The 20,404-nt window shown below is 38.6% G+C and overlaps 1 protein-coding gene across 2 annotated transcripts in view; it reads left to right on the top strand.

Annotated features, from left to right (window-relative positions):
• LOC128624965 (mitochondrial import inner membrane translocase subunit tim16) overlaps positions 1-20,404 on the top strand; it is a 172,885-nt gene that overhangs the window by 134,044 nt on the left and 18,437 nt on the right. Inside the window, exons 10-28 of one of the 2 annotated variants that reach the window (XM_053652900.1) lie at positions 2,922-2,976; positions 3,213-3,270; positions 3,438-3,583; positions 5,475-5,570; positions 5,763-5,864; positions 8,315-8,456; positions 10,181-10,356; positions 10,600-10,708; positions 15,083-15,169; positions 15,247-15,389; positions 15,514-15,618; positions 15,702-15,787; positions 15,911-16,052; positions 16,322-16,411; positions 16,491-16,607; positions 16,765-16,900; positions 17,527-17,618; positions 17,706-17,792; positions 17,939-19,050. In XM_053652900.1, coding sequence (XP_053508875.1) covers positions 2,922-2,976; positions 3,213-3,270; positions 3,438-3,583; positions 5,475-5,570; positions 5,763-5,864; positions 8,315-8,456; positions 10,181-10,356; positions 10,600-10,708; positions 15,083-15,169; positions 15,247-15,389; positions 15,514-15,618; positions 15,702-15,787; positions 15,911-16,052; positions 16,322-16,411; positions 16,491-16,607; positions 16,765-16,900; positions 17,527-17,618; positions 17,706-17,792; positions 17,939-17,947 — 1,978 coding nt within the window. In that variant the 3' untranslated portion in view covers positions 17,948-19,050. Of the gene's footprint in view, positions 1-2,921; positions 2,977-3,212; positions 3,271-3,437; positions 3,584-5,474; positions 5,571-5,762; positions 5,865-8,314; positions 8,457-10,180; positions 10,357-10,599; positions 10,709-15,082; positions 15,170-15,246; positions 15,390-15,513; positions 15,619-15,701; positions 15,788-15,910; positions 16,053-16,321; positions 16,412-16,490; positions 16,608-16,764; positions 16,901-17,526; positions 17,619-17,705; positions 17,793-17,938; positions 19,051-20,404 lie in introns of those variants that run through there. The other variant, XM_053652919.1, reaches the window with a different exon arrangement.

Raw genomic sequence — 20,404 nt, 5'->3', positions numbered from 1 at the left:
TTGGCTTTTCATGCTAGACTGGCATCTTTTTTTTTTTTTTAGAGCTGGAATTCTGCTGGGATTAATCTTTAATGACTGGAGGTCCCAGAGTGGCCACATGTTCACTGTCACTACACAAATAATCAGTCAGAAAAATGAGCTTTAATGTTCTCTTTTCAGTGTTTGTGTTCTGGAAATGCCTGTGTTGAAATGAAAATATGAATCAAGGTAGTTTTTGACACAAAATAATTGAGTCTGATGTCAGCATCAGATACAACTGTTTTAACAAAGTGGAAACCCGATTATAAACTTCACAACGGTGGTTAAGAGTACTAGATCCAATTGTTATTATCCATTTAATTATTAACCCAAAAATAAGATCTAACACTATAAATGTCATCATAAAATACTACCATATTTTAAGGAAGTGGTAGCTCAGTGGTTCAGACGTTGCGCTACTGATCGGAAGGTTGTGAGTTCAGATCTCAGCACTGCCAAGCTACCACTGTTGGGCCCTTGAGCAAGGCTCTTAACCCTCAACTGCTCAGATGTATAAATGAGATAATTGTAAGTCGCTCTGGATAAGGGCGTCTGACAAATGCTGTAATGTACCATATAAAGAGTCATTGAGGGCGGTATATGTTTTAATGTGTAACTCCACCACCATTATATTTTATATTACAATGTTCTTTGTTCCCTTTAATTAGAGTTCACTTAGGGAACAGGTTGCTCCCATCATTTCATTGCTATGCCAGGACTCTAACCTTGATATGTGTTTGTTAACTAGAATATTCACAAGAATGGAGGCTCTATTTATCTTCAGGGGTGGATTATGGGAAATTGGAATACTGTATAAAGATTTAGTGATAACAGATAACCTGAATAGACAGTCAGAATGCTCACTCAAATAGTCAAACCTTTTAAGGCAAAGATTTTTATTATATGTCTTCAGCAATATAATGGGGTTTTTTTTGCCATTATTCATCAGCGGCACTTGATGTATGATCTTTGTCATATGCCATGTGCCCAACAGAACTACAACTTTCCTCTGGGAACAGCCACATGGTAGTGTGAGTGGCATGAAGCAACCCCTTCATGCTACATATCTGTCCTCTTCGGAAGAGGAAGTAGCTGCAGTTGCAGAGCTGTCATGGCCGGTTCCCACACTACCTGTGAAACGTAATTTACAATAGACTGATAAAGGGAGCTGCGGAGCATACAGTCCAGAACACCATTCACTCTGTCCATTTTCACACACTTTAATGGACACACCCCAAATCAATTATAAACCACAGTGTGACAGTTAGTTGACATCAGACAAATATTGAAAGAGTTACAAGAGAGAGATAATAAAAAAAGAAAGGAATGAAGAAAAAAGGACTGCTAAGCTTTGTTGGTTTACATGTCCCTCTAATGTGAGCATGTCCAGTTTAAGAGCTTATGATATTTGTGTGGTCTGTGTGAAAGCTGCCCACGAGATGATAAGCATCGTACTGTGGGCTGCTAGGAGCTGTGCTAGTCAGGCATAATACTGTGCTTGATCAGGCACACACACACACACACACACACACACACACACACACACACACACACACACAACAGTACTGTGTGTCTTTGTATGTGTGAAAAAGAAACCTGCGAGTACATTTGTTTGGATTTAGTCCAGTCTGATCCCGCCCCCAGCCCCCCCCCCCCACACACACACACACTATCACATACCCAGCCTCACACATCTCTCATCTACCTGTCTACCTGTCTGTCTGCTCTTCTTCATTCACCCTGCATATCTCCTGCATTATCATCATTATGGGTTATGCTGACACCTGGTAGATGACTGTGTATAATAATCAGGTGGATTATAATCATCATGAAAGTAATTAACTTCATCTAGTGGTGATGAAACGATCTGTCTTTTTTTTTACATTAAAAAAAAGATTTTCTGACAGCTCCTGTGGATCTTACTGAAAACCATGTTTCTGTGACATCTCCGTTAGGACAGTTCCAGTTTTTTTTTTTGTTTGTTTTCTTTTATTTTTTCCTAATAGAAGGCCTAACAATAAACTCACATACTCAAATGCAGACTGTGCAAGCTTTCTCCCCATGAACCCCACTTCCTGTGAATCGAAGGCTAGCCCATCTGGTCCGATCCCACAGAAGAGCTACTGTAGCACAAATTGCTGAAAATGTTAATGATGGTTATGATAAAGCATGACACACACTTCCACTGTGCTTGACCGATGAGCTCATGTGTTTTGGATCACAGGTAGAGCCTTTCTTTCTCCACACTTTGGCTGTTCCATCATTTTGGTAGAGGTTAATCTTGGTTCCAGAACTTTTGTGGAAATCTCTGTATTTCTTTTCAAATTCCAATCTGGCTTTCTGATTCTTACTGCTGATTCATCTTGTGGTATGGCTTCTATATTTCTGGATGTAAATATCAGGAAATGAAAGCTGTAAATTCTCATCTAACGTCTCATATTCATCTTTTGATCTCAAACCCAAATGTCTTCAGTGTATAGCGTGTGTATATAGTGTATATATGTATATATATGGTGAACGACTGTTGTCAAGCCCTTAGCAACTGAATGATGTGCTTGAATTCCCCTTTGGTGGTCAGTAGTTTGTTCAGTATGTGATTAAACTACATAATTTTTTTTTTCCAGAAAGGTTTATAATTTATGTGAAATAAGTCTCTGTTAATAAGTTTCTGGGGTCAGGTACCATGGCCTTGGGGGAAACAAATGTTCCTTGTCATTCAGCTCCACCTTCTAGAGGTTAGAGGACAAAAAAATCATTCTGATACAGTATTCCAAGGTGACACTCTGAGCTTGAGCTAAGTTTGGTTGCTGTTGCTTTCTGGACACTAGCTATGCATAATCTTTGAATAACTAGACATGTAGAGTCAAATAGTTATACTTTGCTCCGTCCTTCTTAACCCCCAGGACTTTAATGCCATTGTATGATCCTGATTCTGGTCTCCTTGTAGTGTCAGCAAAGGTGAGTTGAAGTGTTTGTTTGTTTTTTCAACATGATCCCTTTTCTTAATGATTAAATATTATTTCCATTATTTAATATTTAAATATTTCTTTCTATATTTAATGTTCTATTGTTTAAAATATGATTTATTTAATAATTTGATATCTATTAGTTATTTGATGTCTACTTTCTTATTTACTTTTTGAACACTGTTAAAGGTATGATGTTTTATCCTTACCTTATTTTTTTTTTATCAGGGAGACAGTGTGATCGACTGCTTTGAGGTGACCACAGGGGAGCCATGCCTTTCACAAGGTTAGACTACATTTTATATTTAAGAAAATGAATTCAAGTAGTTTTGAATAAGACAGACTTGTTTATAAGTGTACTAATTGAGCATCATCCATATCTATATAATAGGTTTATATACTCATGTTTATTAGGCTATGAGAATCCTATCTCACTGTCTCATTGAATTACAGTGAGCCACTGCCTGAGCGACGCATCCACACGTGGAATAGCAGTGGTTCCCAAACTGGCGCTGGACGTAGGCCGTTGTGAAGTGCTGCTGGTGATGCAGCTGACTGACAATTTCATCATCCCAATCAGCTACCAAGTGCCTCGCAAGGTAAGAGCTGGATGCTTGGCAAGTATAGAAAATTATTTGATGTGTTATTGGAAGCTACAGAGTGTGAGAATAGTCCAGTTAAATTTATGGAAGATGCAAAAATGACTTATCCTACACATTTTACATATTAGCATACTTGCATTTACATATTAACATTACTCATTTCTACAAAAGAAAAAAGTGATATTTTTACCTAGACCTTCCAATGAAAGTTGGATAGCAACAGATGAGCGAACCTGTAGAGTATATATTTATATAGATAGATTTAGATAGTAATGCAATGTATATTTTTTATAACATTTACAAAGACATATGCAAATGCTTTGATTAAAATTTTCTTGCAATGATTTGCAATCGCTTCATTTAACTGTACATTCCTGTGACATATTGTGGTTGAAACATTACATATTTTGTCAGAAAAAATTATTGTCAGAAAAACATCACACCCACCCCCACCTTGTCTGACTCAGCCACCTAATTCATGTTGCTATTGTGATTAAGTTATTTCAGTGTTCTTTTTAACGTGGTGCTTTTGTTATTTTGTCCACAACATACACTTACGAAGCACTTAGGAACAATTAGGAACACTATACTAATACTGGGTACGGCCACCCTTTGCCTCAATTCTTGCCTTAAAATATGTTGGAAACATCCCATGGTCCATGTTGACATGATTGCGTAATGCAATTCCTGCAGATTTCCAGGTCCACATTTATGCTGCGAATCTCCCATTCTATCACATCCCAAAGGTGTTCCATTGGATTTAGATTTTGTGACTGGGAAGGCCACTGGAGAACAATGAAATCATTGTCATGTTCAGACAGTTTGAGGCAACTTTTGCTTTGTGACATGGTGCATTATCATGCTGGAAGTAGCCATTAGAATATGACCATGAAGGTATGCACACACAGCAACAATATTCAAATAGGCTGTGGCATTCAAGCAATGATTGATTGGTATAGCGAGTCCAAAATGTGCCAAGAAAACATTCCCCACACCATTACACCACCTCCACCAGCCTGGACTGTTGATACAAGGTAGGTTGGGCCCATGGATTCATGATGCTGGCACCAAATTCTGATCCTGCCATCTGTGTGCCTTAGCAGAAACCGAGATTCACCAGACCAGGCAAGTTTTTCCAGCCTTCAGCTGTCCAGTTTTTGTGTCCATTGCAGCCTCAGCTTTCTGTTCTTGGCTGACAAAATTGATACTTCCATGGTCTTCTGCTGTTGTTGCCCATCCACCTCAAGGTTCGAAGTGTTGTGTATTCTGAAATACTTTTCTGCTTACCACATTTGTAGCATGGTTATTCAATTCAATTCAATTCAATCCAATTTTATTTGTATAGTGCTTTTAACAATGGACATGTGTGATATGTGAATATATCCATAATGAGCGAGCCGGTGGCGAAGAAAAACTCCCTAAGATGATGAGGAAGAAAACTTGAGAGGAACCAGACTCAGAAGGGAACCCATCCTCATCTGGGTAACAACGGATATCTGAGTTACTGTAGCCTTTCTGTCAGCTCGAACCAGTCTAGCCATTCTCCGTTGACCTCTCATTAACAAGACCTTTCCATCTGCAGAACTGTTGCTCACTAGTGACTGTTGTCTGTGAACATCCCAAAATATCAGAGCCACATTCAAAATCACAGAGATCACATTTTTCCCCCATTCTGATGGTTTATGTGAGCATTACCAGAAGCTGCTGGCCCATAGCTGCATGATTTTATGTACTGCACTGCTGACACGTGATTGGCTACTTAGATTCGATTAAAATTAGATTAGAATTGCATGAATGAGTAGATGTACAGGTGTTCCTGATAAAGTGCTCAGTGAGTGTATATGTATGAGTATCTTTTATCTTTTCTGTGTGTGTGTGTGTGGGACAGGCAGGGCAGGACTTCCATGCTGACCTATATCCAGACACTGCAGGCCACACACCGGCCCTGACAGCAGATGAATGGTGGAAGGGAATGAATAAGCAAGTATGGACTATTCCCAGCTCAGAAATGGATTACTCATATAATTAACTGAGACATTTTATTGGCTTTTATTTAATTTAAGTTAATTCAATTTAAATGTGTAATTTAATCACTAGTCTGCACAAAGCTTAATCATTTACTAAAGCTTTTGGCATTCTAATTTTACAAACCTAAATGTTCTCTCATTTATGACAGGTGGAAAAGGTGAGCCTCCACCCAGACAAGAGGCCAAAGGGGAAAGTTCAGCCAGCCACTCAGGTCACAGCAAAGGAACTACCTCGTGGAAAAAGTAAAGAGGTTTGTGGAAAAGAATTATTATATATACTTATATAAGAATTATTTTCTGCTTCACAGTACCACAGTGCAAGAATGTAGTACCACACAAACAAACAATCAAGCTCTAACCAAGATAAATACAGTCAACTCCAGAATTTTTGGGACGTTTTGATGACCAAATAATTTAAAAAATACATTTTAGCAAAAACGTGGTTTGAGAGAAAGCACTACTATTTATTTTAAAAACAACAACAAAAAAACAAAAGTGATCGATTTGGATGACAGTAAGTAGCTTCTCCAAATGTTGGCAAATTTACAATATATTCACGGCCTGGAGAAGTTTTGGAAAAGTCATGGAAAGTTGCTTCACAAATACTTGTATAATAGAATATATGTTTAATTGTGAATATTGGTTAAACAATACTTAATATTTGGGCAATCAGTCACGTCACATAACATTACGTTCTCTGTGTGGGGTAACATCTGGCACAGTTGCAGCTTGTACTTTCAGAGTCAGGGCCGTAACCACCATAGACATTGAGGGGGACACGTCCCACCAATAATCAGATATAGCCAGATTGTCCTCCCAGTATTTGATATTTTTGATGCTGCCCTGCTGCACTCCATTATGCACTGCTATGTATGTTGTTAGGATGACCAACAAAACCCCCCAAAACAACATTTTTAGGGTGGTCTGCTTCGGCGGTCTACCAGTGCTCATCAATGTCAAAATGTTTGAGATGGTCAATCAAATCAAAGAAGGCAGGCTTTAATGTTAACAGAAGCCATGCGACGCTTCAGTTTTAACGGGGAAAGAGTGTGACGTAAAAAAAAGTTCAATTTAATATTTGACAACTGTTGTACGCTAGAAACATTAAACGGCCCACAGTAATATCCAGGGATGCAAACATATACGTGATTCATGTAAAGTAATGCATTATCGTCCATGTGACAAGACAAGAAATATTAACAGAACCGTTTTTAGTATATTAGGCAGAAGATGAAGAATGAATGTGTGTATATTGTGAATGAATGTAATGGGCGTGGTTACCTGGCTTTACTGGTAGCCTTTCAGTAAATTGACTTATCTCAGAAAATGACTTAACCAGTGAGCTACCACAGCCCTAGTTTGATACTAGTCTGTATGTCCTTGTCAGGTCTGTGCTCAAAACGTTAAAGGGACAGTTATGTCATTCCAAACCCAAATACTATTACTTTTCCTAACTTTTCGTGAGATATTTTTTCTTTTCCACCTTATTACAGCTCTATTCCACAAGATAGTGATCATGAGCTTGAAAGGTGCACTATAAAAACTACACTCCTAATGGCCATACTAGAGCTTTGTGTCATATGGACTGCTTTTATAGTATAGCTGTGTAAACATTCTTCAATACACACGGACCTTACTGTAGTTATTTTGGCTTTGGTTTAATTTTAAGATAGTTAAGATATGCTGTGGTAAATTTTGACATGAATTTGTATTCTTAATCGTTGCCTATTCTTTTTTAAGGGTACCAATAATGATCAATTTGACTGATATACAGAAACAATAAATGAGTAAATGTGGCACGTTGACACCAGAATCGGCGTCCAACTACACTTCCCAGAACTCAGCTAGGCCTACAAACATGGGTGCTGAGAGCTACCTCATCCAGACTCACTCATGGTCAATCTCACCAGATTACTGATCACACACACCTGGACTCAATCACAATCACCACCACTCTCACAGTATAAATAGACTCTCAGTTCTCACACTCATTGTGGAATATATGCGCTGTCTCTTGTACAAGTCTATACCAAGCTGTTGGAGTCATTGATTGGTTCTCTGGTTTTGATCTAGTTTTGCTATTCACATTTTTGTTCTTGCCTGCCCTTGTTTATGCTGTTTGCTCGTCTCCTGATCGTTGCATGTTTTTTGACCACATTTTTGGATTGTGTCTTTGTCCTGTGTACCTTGTTAAATAAAAGCATCGAGTATGTGCACTGGCGTCCTCCGGTTGATCTTTAATAGATAGGCTCCAGGCTCCCTGTGACAGCAGTACAGGAAAATTGATGGATGGATGGATATAGTGGTGCTTGTAAATTTGTGAATCCTTTAGAATCTTCTATATATCTGCATAAATATGACCTAAAACATCAACAGATTTTCATTTAAACAAATGAGACAAAAATATAATAAAAGAATATATATATATAAAATCTTAACGTCTCTTTCCTGGTAATGTCCATCACAACCTTGCGACAGCTTCCCGAAAGCTTTCATCCAGCTATGAGAATGATTTCAATATGTACTTCTTTTGTCAAAGGCATTCTTAAAGGCTATCTGAAAAAATATATAATATAAACCAAGTATGAATAATTTTGGAAGACATTTTGTTAAAAAAAAGTGTTAATTTCCCTTATGTATGGAGACTTTTGGGTCATACTTTAGATTCAAAGTCCATCTGATTCCCTTTTCTCTCCTTCAGGTTCCCTCCACCTCCAGTAGTGCCCTCAGTACCCCAAGCAACAGTGCAGTTCCATCCCGTTCCCCTTCCTTAACCAGTGGTATGTCCTCCGGGTTCCTCCCCAGCCCCAGCCAGAGCTCCCGTGCCATCCAGAGCATGCTGGGTAACTTCAATCATCTGTTTTCCCTAAGCCTTCCTGTTGGCAGAGTGCAGTGTTAGCAATTGTTCAAGTAGAGTAGTTTGATTGCTCATAAGCTATACAGTATATGTTATCCCCTCTGAAAGTATTATAACGGCAAGGCCAATTCAGTTGTTTTTGCTGTAGACTGAAGACATTTTTTGGTTTGAGATCAAAAGAGGAATATGAGAAGAGAGTTTAGAATTTCAGCTTTTATTTTCGGTTATTTATATGTAAATGTGTTAAAGGACATAGAACATAGCACATTTTGTTTCATACCACTCAATTTATAGGCAAACAAAAATATTGGAACATACGACTGACAGGTGTTTCTTGTTACCCAGGTGTGTCTTGTTACAATAATTTGTTTAAACAATCAATAGCTCTGAACATCTAGTCTTGGTTTTAGCCTTCGGTTTCACCTGTGAAGACTGCATTTGTTGTTAAAAAGGATAAGCCAACATGAAGATCAGAGAGCTGTCTATGGGAGAAAAGCAAGCCATTTTGAAGCTGAGAAAAGAGGGAAAATCAATCAGAGGGCAAAGCCAATACAAATATTTGCAATGTCCTGAAAAAGAAAGAAACCACTGGTGTACTGAGCAACAGACACCACATTTGTCGGCCAAGGAAAACAACTACAGGTGCTGACAAACATTGTGTGATCTGTGAAGAAAAACCCAAATACAATAGTCAGTGACATCACCAACAACCTTCACAGGGCAAGGGTGAAGGTATCACAATCCACCATTCAAAGAAGACATTGAGAGCAGACATATAGAGGCCATACCACAAGATGCAAACCATTCATCAGCAGTAAGAATTGGAAAGCCAGACTGGAATTCAGAGATATATACAGAGAACCAAAAAAAATTCTGGAACCAAAATTAACCTCTACCAAAGTGATGGTAAGGCCAAAGTGTGGAGAAAGAAAGGATCTGCTCATGATCCAAAATATACAAGCTTATCTGTGAAACATGGTGGAGGTAGTGTCATGGCTTGGGCTTGCATGTCTGCTGCTGGAACAGAGTCACTAATCTTTATTGATGATGGAACTCATGATGGTAGAAGCAGAATGAATTCAGAAGTTTACAGGAACATTTTGCCTGCCATTTTAGAGAGAAATGCATTCAAAATAATTGGGAAGAACTTTATCATGCAGCAAGACAATGATCCAAAACACACTGCCAACTCAACAAAAGGACTTTATCAGGGGGGAAAAATGAAATATTTTAGACTGGCCAATCACCAGACCCAAATGAGCATGCATTTGACCTCCTGAAGAGGAGACTGAAGGGAGAAACCCCCCGAAACAAACAACAACTGAAAGAGGTTGCAGTAAAAGCCAGGAAAAGCATCACAAAAGAAGAAACCAACAATGTGGTGATGTCAATGAGACACAGGCTTGATGTAGTTATAGCAAGCAGGTCTATGCAACCAAATATTGTGTTATTTACATTAAGTTAAGACTTATCTGTTACTATACTTTTGCTTTCTTAAAACTTGGGTGGTCTGATACAAAAGGTTCTATGTTTTATAATGTTTAACACATCTAGATACCAGGAAATAAAAGCATAAATCCGAAACTCTCTTCTCATATCCATCTTTTGAGCTCAAACGCAAATGTCTTTGGTGTATAGCACAAACAAATGAATTAACATTGCCATTCCAATAGTTTTGGAGGTGACTGTGTGTCTACCCTTTTGTTGCAGGCCCAAGCTCCAAGTACCGTCATATTCAGGGCACTGTTCTGCATCGTGATACGCACATCACCAACCTGCGTGGCATGAGTCTGACTACACCTGGCGAGTGTGATGGCTTCGCTGCCAATGGGCAGCGAGTGGCAGTGCCTCTGGCCATTGCAGGAGGGCAGATTTCTGTGCTTGAGGTGCTACACTATTAGAAGCATTTGTGCCAGAATCAGTTGTAATTTAAGTGTCAGTAATTTAGTATGTCAGTGCATCCATCATCAGGTTCTTAAATATATGGTTGTGAATGAACTCTGCATTTTTTGTTTCTGTCAGCAAACCCCTATAAGGCACATGTTCTTTGAGATAAATATATTTTTAAAGGCATGTCTGTGGGTATCAAATCATATACAGCATTCTGTTACATTATTGTGAACTTGCAGCTCTCTCAGCCTGGGAAGCTGCCAGACACAACACTGCCCACCATCCAGAACTCAGTGAATGTGGCTGACTTCTGCTGGGACCCTTTTGATCCTCACAAGCTGGTGGTTGGTAAGTTGTCCTTAGTGATTTAAACATGCATTCTGAATTAATTTATCTACTTTTGGTTGTTGCCTCTTTCAAGTAATTTAGAATTAATTTCTGTATAACAACTTTGCTGCAAAAGATCTGTACTTGCTGTAAGTCCAAAACATTGTGTTTGACTGTAATAACATGGTTGAATAATTTTAAACATCCATGGCAGTTAAAATCTTCCATTTTAGCCAAATAAGCCAAAATCAAGAAGTGACTGTTTGCCATCATGTTTGATATAAATACTGGTGTCATGGACAGCATTGACTGGAACCTTCCCACTATGTTTTCACTGGATCAGCACTGTTGCTGAAAGGATGTGTACTTGCCCAAAAAGTCAATTGATTTGTTACAAAAGTAGGTGATATTAATCCAGGCAGAAACACCAGAAGTCATACGGTGACCAGTGCATCCAAGGCGAGCGTATTGCCAAGACATGTAGTTCTTTGCTGAAGTGATCACAAGCAGAGAGACCCATTTCAATTCAGCATCCTGCATGGGCTTATTAATGGAGAACTTGTGGAACTCCAGTACAAGGGCAAGATCCTAGCTCTTTTGGGAGTGTGGAGAACAAAGGTGGCAGACTCCCTTCAGAAAGTATGGTGGGAACCAAGCAAGACATCATCCAAAGTGCTGTGACATGCTGCAATGGCCACCATATATACCTTTTGTGTAGACAGAGACTTTCCTCTGTCTAGCACTGTGTAGGACATTTGAACTCACACAGTGCACAAGACCCAGATGATGGAGTGCATAGCATTCACAGAACAGTTTCCAACTGAGAGCATACAAGGCATATGTAGGCCCACCTCTGCTAAACGTTTCTTGCTGAACTGCTCCCTTTTCCAAGTTTACCATAATGTACCATAATATGCATGAGTAAGCTGAATGTGTCCCAAATGGCCTGCTCTTTGTCGGGCATGTAGGAACTAGACATCCAAATTCAGCAGTATCCTTATGCTTCTAGCCATCATGCATCTCCAGAACACACGTGGTGGTAGAGAGAAGCCAGAAAGTAGGATTTTAAATCCTGCTTTGTGCGCCAAAAAATGCAAACATAAAAGTATGGATCTCAAAACTAGAATCAGGCAGAAACCACCATCCTTCAACCTAAACAGGAAGTAGGTTGAGTAGAATCCCTTGTGCTGAACCATATACTCTTTTGATTGTGCCACCGGCCCTGAGCCCCCACAGGTCTCATATAGTCACTGCCCAATTAGTGTGGTCATAGACGGCTCCCAGGGACTCTTACTGTTGGGTGGAGGTAGTAACTAATTATACTGAGTATATACTGCTCTGCTGGGATTGGTGAATAGTGAGACATAGTGAAGAAGGCAACATCTGTAATTGTGATGACATCTTGCCCCACACACCACCTAGATGATATCACTAAAGTGCAGAGTTGGAGGGTGACATTTCGGATCACAGAGTACATCAACTATAGGCAGAGTGTATTTTCCACTTGGCATGGTTTTCCACAAAAAATATTATAAAAGACAGGATTTTTTTTTTTGTATTGTGCTGTCTAGATTTGCAATAAAAAAGCATATGTGCTGTACTTAATAATTTGTTTCAAAAGTCCATTGCAAATTCTTACTTTATTTTTAACAATAGAACTGAATACTCATGAATTACTATATGTATTAATTATGTGGAAGTGCATTACAAGCAAACACGTTGTTTAATAGGTGGAAAGATGAGTTTCTCTGCACTAATTTGATATTAGCCATGTCGTCTTCTTTTTTTTATTTTATTTTAACAAACGTTACACGCTGTAGGAGAATTAAACTCATGAGACTGGCAGCTTTGTCTAGATCAACTGCTTCAATATCAGCTCCAACAGCAAAAAACATTTTAACACTTAAAACACTTGCGTTGTAAAAATGTTTTATTAAAATGAAAAAGCAAAAAAAAAAAAAAAGATGTTCTATTTAACATTTAGGTGAAGTAGCTCATTTGTGGGGTGATGTGACATCCATCCATCTTCTATACCGCTTTATCCTTTTCAGGGAGGTGACATGCAGTTGCAGTCAAAATTATTCAACCCCCATTGCCAATTAGGTTTATTGTCAAAATTTACAGACTTTCAGCTGTTTGCAAGGAACAAATCAAACAAAAGCAACTGATATAGTTCAAAACAACGAATGCTTCAAGTGGTTTCCCCAAATTCAACTGAAAATGCAACTTATAATGATTTCTCCAGTTTCTAAATTATCCAACCCCTTCATGGCAAGCACCTTTAGTACTTAGTAGAGCACCCTTTTGCTGTTATGACCTGCTGCAAATGAGTTGCATAGCCAGACACCAGCTTCTGGCAGTGTTCCTGAGGAATCTTAACCCATTCCTCATGAGCAATGGGCTCCAGTTCAGTAATATTCTTGGGTTTGCATGCTGCAACCGCCTTCTTCAAATCCCACCAGAGATTTTCTATGGGGTTCAAGTCAGGTGACTGTGATGGCCCTGTAGAATCTTCCAGGACTTCTTCTGCAACCAAGTCTTGGTGGAATTTGAGGTATGCTTGGGATCATTGTCCTGTTGGAAGGTCCAGTGATGCCCAAGCTTCAGCTTCCTCACAGACGGCATGATGTTTTCTCCTAGGATTTCCTGATACTTCAATGAATCCATCTTGCCTTCCACACGCTGCAGGTTTCCAGTGCCAGAGGATGCAAAGCAGCCTCAGAGCATCACCGAGCCACCACCATGCTCGACTGTGGAGAGAGTGTTCTTTCTTCATTCTTCTTCCTCCAGATATACTGCTGATCCATAGTGCCAAAAAGTTCCAGTTTTGTTTCATCGCTCCACAGAACAGAATCCCAAAACTTCTGTGGCTTATTTATATGATTTTGAGTCGACTTTTCTTGTGCTTTTGGGTCAGTAGTGGAGTACGTGTTGGAGTTCTGACATGGAAACCTTCTGTCTTTAGCCTTACTGTGCTCACTGAAACCTCAGTGCCTGTTGCCACCAAGTCTTGCTGCAGGTCTTTTGCTGTCATTCGAGGGTTTTTCACAACCTGCCTTATGAGAAATCTGGTTGCAGCCGTTGATAGCTTCCTTTTTCTGCCCTGTCCAGGTATTTCATGAATTTTCTGCCCGTAGCCAGTTCAGCTATTTAATGTGTTCCAGCTCAAGCACACCTGGTGCAACTAATGAAACCCTTGATTAGTTGCATCAGGTGTGCTTGAGACAACACCTGTTTTGCATTTGAGTAATTTTGAAACTGGAGAAGTCATTATAAAGTAAGTTGCATTTTCAGTTGAATTTGGGGAAACCACTTGAAGCAGTCGTGTTGAACTACTTCAGTTGCTTTTGTTTGATTTGTTCATTGCAAACAGCTGAAAGTCTGTAAATTTTGACAATAAACCTGACTTGCAATGGAGGTTGAATAATTTTGATTGCAACTGTAAATAGTGAAATGAGGCAGAACATACAGTAATACAAATTTTAAAAAAATGATATTTAAAAAAAAAAAAGAAAGAAAGAAATAGCAGCAGAACACAAAGACATAAACGTGTCTGACCAAAATAGCAACACAGTGGCATTAACCTGCAAATTACACTTGCAGTGGCTTGAATAAAGAGTCCTTATTTTGTACATACCTTTCTAATTATTTTCATTGTATTTACTGTATAATTCATAATCACATAAGAGCACAGTATTCCTTACAGTAAAGACTTCTTGTAAAATTCTACTGTTTAGAAAACCACCCAAAATGTAATTTATCTTAAAATTTCAGTCTACTGTGACAGAGCCCCTACAGGACATGACACTTGTGGGTGGGGAAATTTTAGAGACGCTAACGTCATGCAAGGAAAACTTTTTGTCTTGACTGATTAAACATTCGTATCCACACACAAGCTTACTTCTCCCATAACTCCAAATCTGAGGAAATGTTAAATGAAAAATTTTACATAGGTAAAATAATGTAGTCTTATATTACATATCAAACGAATATTAAAATGTCATTTAAAGAGATACTCATACTGTTGCTCATACAGACTCATACAAACTGTTGGAATGTGTGTTTGTTTGTTTTTTTCTTTTTTCATTTCCTTTAATACTATTGGTCCAAAAAACTAATAATCAAAATACATTTTGTTTGCTAGGTAGATTTTGCATAGCCCATCATTACAGAATACCAAATTGGGTATTTCCAGGTTCCAGACAAAATTTTTTGAAATTGTGCATGGAATGCTATACAGAATACTGTTCTTACATTAGTTTCTGAAAAATATGCTATGGTGAATAACTAAATAATAAGCTGGCACTTAATAATAAGGAGTTAATTAATATGTTAATTAATGTCATTGGAATAATGTCAGAGAAGTGTTAATCCACTCCATTTTTTTTTTTATAGCTGGTGATGATGCAAAGATCCGTGTGTGGAAGATTCCAGAAGGTGGTTTAGTGGAAACACTGACTGAACCTGAGTGTGTTCTACGGGGTAAGAAAAGACCCCTTTCTCTAAATCAGTTATTCCTTCTTCATTTTTGATTGAAACGAATGTCTGCTCAATCACAGGACACACTGAGAAAATCTACTCCATCAAGTTCCACCCCCACGCCTCAGGTCTGCTGGTGTCCTCGTCATATGACATGACTGTGCGACTGTGGGACCTGGAAACTGGAAGAGAAGCCAAGAAACTAAGTGGACACCAAGATCAGGTGAGAGCTCCTGTCCAGTACCAGGTGCTCTTTAAACAGGCTAACAGATAATAGACTGCTAAAAGCCTGAGCTGACAGGTGATAACAGCTAACTCCTGACTCACATATGTTATCTGTCTCCCAGATATTTGGAATGGCTTGGAGTCCCAACGGCAAGTTGTTGGCTACTGTGTGTAAAGATGGAAAAGTGCGTTTGTATGACCCACGCAACTCTACTGAACCCATCCAGGCAAGTACTTAAAAAGCAACTTGAAAACCATATATAATATTGGGACAACTCTCTTACACTTTTTTCTCTTTCTATTCCCATAGGAGGGCCCTGGTCCTGAGGGCCACAGAGGTGGTCGTGTAGTCTGGGTTTGCGATGGCCAGTACCTGCTAGTGTCAGGGTTTGACTGGTATGCACAAGTCAGTGGCATAATAGTGACAGTAACATACCTGTAATGGTGTTCCATTTACCTAGTATGTTCACATGATACATCAGATAATCAGATTTCCTCCTTTCTTGGTTTTGCCTACAGCCGCAGTGAGCGACAGCTTTACCTGTTCTCTGCTGAGTCCTTGGCCTCCGGACCTGTGGCTACCGTACCTGCTGACGTGTCCCCCTCAACGCTCATCCCATTCTATGATGCCGACACCAGCCTTGTTATTCTCACAGGGAAGGTGCTGGAAATGTGAAAAAACATATCTGATTGAAATGGATAACTTACAAATAAATGCTTTTTAGAGTTAATTAAATGTACTATAGAGTAGTCTGCAGTCCAACAAAAAATGTGTTCAGTTACTACTTTATTTTTTCAACTAAGCTTTTTTAAATGTAAACTTTCGTGTGGTTCTACTAACCAGAACTGCAAACACTACAGTGTATTTACTATTACAAAGAGTCATCATATGCTTTAATATCATAACTTGTCCTGTATTTTTCCTGTTAGGGCGACACACGTGTGTACATCTACGAAATCATAACAGAAGCCCCTTACTTTATGGAGTGCTGCAGCTTCAACTCCTCTGAGCCACACAAGGTACCACAAAACATCCACCTTCTCTTCTCTTAGTCTGTTTTAGTTGGTAGATATTTAAATGGTTGTCCTGTGTGGATAGGGCTTGTGCTTCCTGCCAAAGACGGTGTGTGATGTACGTGATGTAGAGGTGGCCAGAGCTGTCAGACTTGGCAAGACCACCATTGAGCCAGTGGCATTCAAAGTGCCTCGAGTCAGAGTGAGTGAGCTTAGTTGACGTTACTGTTAACAAAACACAATAGTGCCATCTAGTGACCCATAATGTTTCTAAACATTTTTAATTATCCAGGTTATACTTGTCCAACTGTTAGTTTACAGCAATGTTAACTCCAACTGTTCATGTAATTCTGGTGCAGAAAGAGTTCTTCCAGGACGATGTGTTCCCTGAGACAGCAGTGTGGTGGGAATCAGGTCTGAGTGCTGCTGCGTGGCTCTCCGGTTCTGACAGTCAGCACCACAAGATCAGCCTGCAACCGAAAGACATGACTCCTGGTACTGCATCCGACTCATATAAGGCTATTTTCAGAGTCTGATTTGAGCAGGAAAACACACAAAATCAGACCACTTCCAGATTCAAGCCAAATTTGTATGTGATTTAAATCTGATTAGAAACAGATTTCTAGACAAGAGATTCAGTTTGACCAATTAAATTAGATGTTGGGTGTATTGTTCCTCATTCGGTGTGTGGAAAACACACAGACACGAATTTGGAACACGAAAACCAAAATGAAGATAGGTCAGGCTTAACAGAAGATTATGTTCAGAAGTGTGACTGGACAGTGTCCTTATGTAAAAAAAAATAATTGAGCTATTGTATTGAATTTCAATGTTTGGGTACTATTCAAATGTTCATAATATTCATATATTTAAAGACACACCAAGAAAAATCACATTTTAGTAAGATCCCTTGCGCTACTTTGTCTACATTCTAACAATCCCCAGCCCCACACTACACAGCACACACACCTGCATTGTTATTATAACAACCAGTGCACCTATACAAGCAAATCGGACTACAGTCTGAACAGTTTGGGGTTGCTCGCTTGTAATTTGCAGTGTGAACACTCAATATAGGCAAAAATCATGAAACAAGGAATGTTTTTCTTTCAACCAACCAGTGAGCAAGGCTCCTAAGGAAGCACCAGTAAGGAAGTACCTACCCTCTTCTGTGTACCTCGAAGAGAAGACGGATGAACAGAAAAAAGAGGAGGTATTAAAAGCAGGACAAATCTTTAAGAAATAAGTTCTCCTGGATCTCTTGTGTCATGTTGTTGTTTTTTTTGTTTTTTTTTAACAGCTTTTGAGTGCCATGGTAGCTAAGTTGGGGAACAGGGAAGATCCACTGCCACAGGAATTATTCGAGGGGGTGGATGAAGATGAATGGGTAAAAGAAAAAAACTTATGGATATCCAAAATAAACTTTGATTCTTTTGATAGATTAAAATACCCTATGTGGTCTTAGCCCCAATATTCTTGGGAATTCTTCTATCCTTTGTGTCTGAATGTGTCTCTGCTTATCTGCACTTGCAGGATGACTAATGAGAAGCCTTGTTGGTGACAGTGCTATCAACAGAGAATTAAAGAAAGATCCAAGTCTGCTTGATACCCATGTCACTACTGACTGCCAGACTGAAGGCCACACTCCAATACATCCACTTATGCATCACAAAATCCAACAAACTTCTTCTGCATCAATCAGTCAGAGCTAAATGTACATAATCTTCTATAGTTAGCTGTACATGCATTTCTGTAGTCAGTGATCATGTGATCAGTTACATGCAGACTTGCTAATACATAAGACTGGTTGAATGTACTCTGAGCCTAACAGCATTGCATGCGTTTTTAACTGTTGATTAGAAGGAATTTTTATACCGTTACATTTTTCTATAACATTGTAAAAATGTTTCACAAGCTTCTCATTAATCTGCTCCCCTTCTAGCCCATATTTTTTGCTAAGTAATCAGAAACATTGAATCTCTAAAATGCATGTTTCCAGGTTTTATGGTTATAATGCTTAGCTGTATCGTATGTCAGAAAATTCATCTTGGGAAAAACACACAGGGCTGAAACCTCCATTACATTACTCTGTTCTACAGTTTTCATATCTCAGGCAAATTGAGATTGCCTGAGAGAAATAAATTCCAGTCTTATTCAGTAGAAAGCGTTCCTCTGAGTGTGTTTTTTATTCAACTTTATCAGCAGTGTTATCTGGCTTTTTTAATCAGTGTAATGTCAACTGCCAAGATTAAATTCCCAGTAAGGTATGTCACATACCACAATAATATTCTGATTATGTTTACATGTGACATTTCAGCTTCCTATGCAGAAAAGGCAATAACAGTGTTTACAGGAGGAGAGACGCAAAACAGTTTCTTTTAGGAGCACTTGTGCACCTAATTACACATTTTTTTTTAGAGATTGTAGCGTTAATGTGCCACAATATAACACACAAGTAGGCATGACAAAACTTGAGCTGGTTAGTTATGACAGAATTTAGGAACATAGTGTGAGCCATAACAAATTAATTTACCTTCTGATAAACTAAATGTAATATTTTCAGTTCATTTACAGACTGTATGCAAAAAAACCACTGCTACCCTGTTCACCTTGTAAACAAATACAATAAACATCAATGTTCAGTCTTTGAAGTCTGCTCCTCTTAAATATATTTAAAGCTACACTATTAGACATTTTCCACTGTCATGGTTCTGGGCTGGAGTCAGTTCTCAAACCGCTCGGTGTATATTGTGTATATATCTGAATAATCTCATATAGGATGTGATTGGGTGAGTTCATTTACCCGTCAGATGCAAAGCGCTTTAGTTTAATGGTGTTCATTAGGGATGCTCCGATCAGAATTTTTTCGACCGAAACCTATCCAGATACCAATCTTTTTTGTTTAAACATTAATCAGGAGGTCTGTCATAAACAGTTAAATGTAAGCTCTCTGCTCATGGTCACTGTTAATTGAGTTAAAATAATAGTAATGAGAAATACTGTTGGTTAATTGATAAATAAACAAGCATAATAAAAATATTTATTTTTAAATATCTTAAACAATAGTCCTAATTAAAAGTAGATTAACACAAGCATGCTCCATATTAGGAAAAAGGTTAATAGCCTTCTAAGGAAATAGCGAACTAAGCTTAATGTCAAATTGATATTAAACGCAACCCATAGTATTTAAACATTATTTCATTTTCTCATTTTATTTATATTTTATGTAGTTATTATAATATCTATTTTTTTATATTAAATGATTTATTTATAACTAAGCACATTTTCTGTCTTTACATTTTATTAGTTTTCTGTTTGTTTGTTTATCAGTTGTTCCTTTTAGATGGGTTCCCCCAGTACAGTGTTGCCATGTCTGCTCATAATATTGTGTTTTGGGGTCTTAATTCAAAACATGGAAACGGGGATTGACTTTTCTAGTGATATCTGGCAACCCTGAGTTTAAATGAAGTGAATACGCTATGTATTTAAGTTAGTGAAGAGTGTGAAGGAGAGCAGCACTCCTTCTGAACAGTTGCTAGTCTTGATTATGATTGGTGAGGGATTATTTAATAAAGAAGTCTGAATTAAACTCACCTTGTAGCGTTGGCATTATTATTAATTTGCTCTGCCCGACGCCGCTGTGTCTACACGAGCAGGTGCAGGTTCAGGTCACTTTGCGGGGTCACTATAGGACGGCGGTTGTGAGGTTGGGAAGTTGAGAGAAGCAGATGATGTTCGGTGTTACTCTTATCATCATAATGGCTTCTCTGCAGTATTCACACACTTATTTGGTTGACTGAGGAGATGAAACGCAGTGTGAAAGTAACTGTTGTGTGATGTAGATGCGTTTTGGACTTCCTGTATTTTTTATTCTGATTGTATTATACAACTCCTAACAGGTCACTCGCACCGGTGCGAATAAATATTTATTCTCAGTCGCAAATGCGAGTGAAATGGTCGCACTGTAGAGCCCTGAGTTTACCTGAAAAGTTTTTCCCC

Source organism: Ictalurus furcatus, chromosome 2, assembly GCF_023375685.1.
Source record: "Ictalurus furcatus strain D&B chromosome 2, Billie_1.0, whole genome shotgun sequence".
NCBI classification, from domain to species: domain Eukaryota; kingdom Metazoa; phylum Chordata; class Actinopteri; order Siluriformes; family Ictaluridae; genus Ictalurus; species Ictalurus furcatus.
The sequence above is the reverse complement of the archived record's forward strand: the minus strand, read 5'-3'. Positions and strand labels throughout refer to the sequence as shown.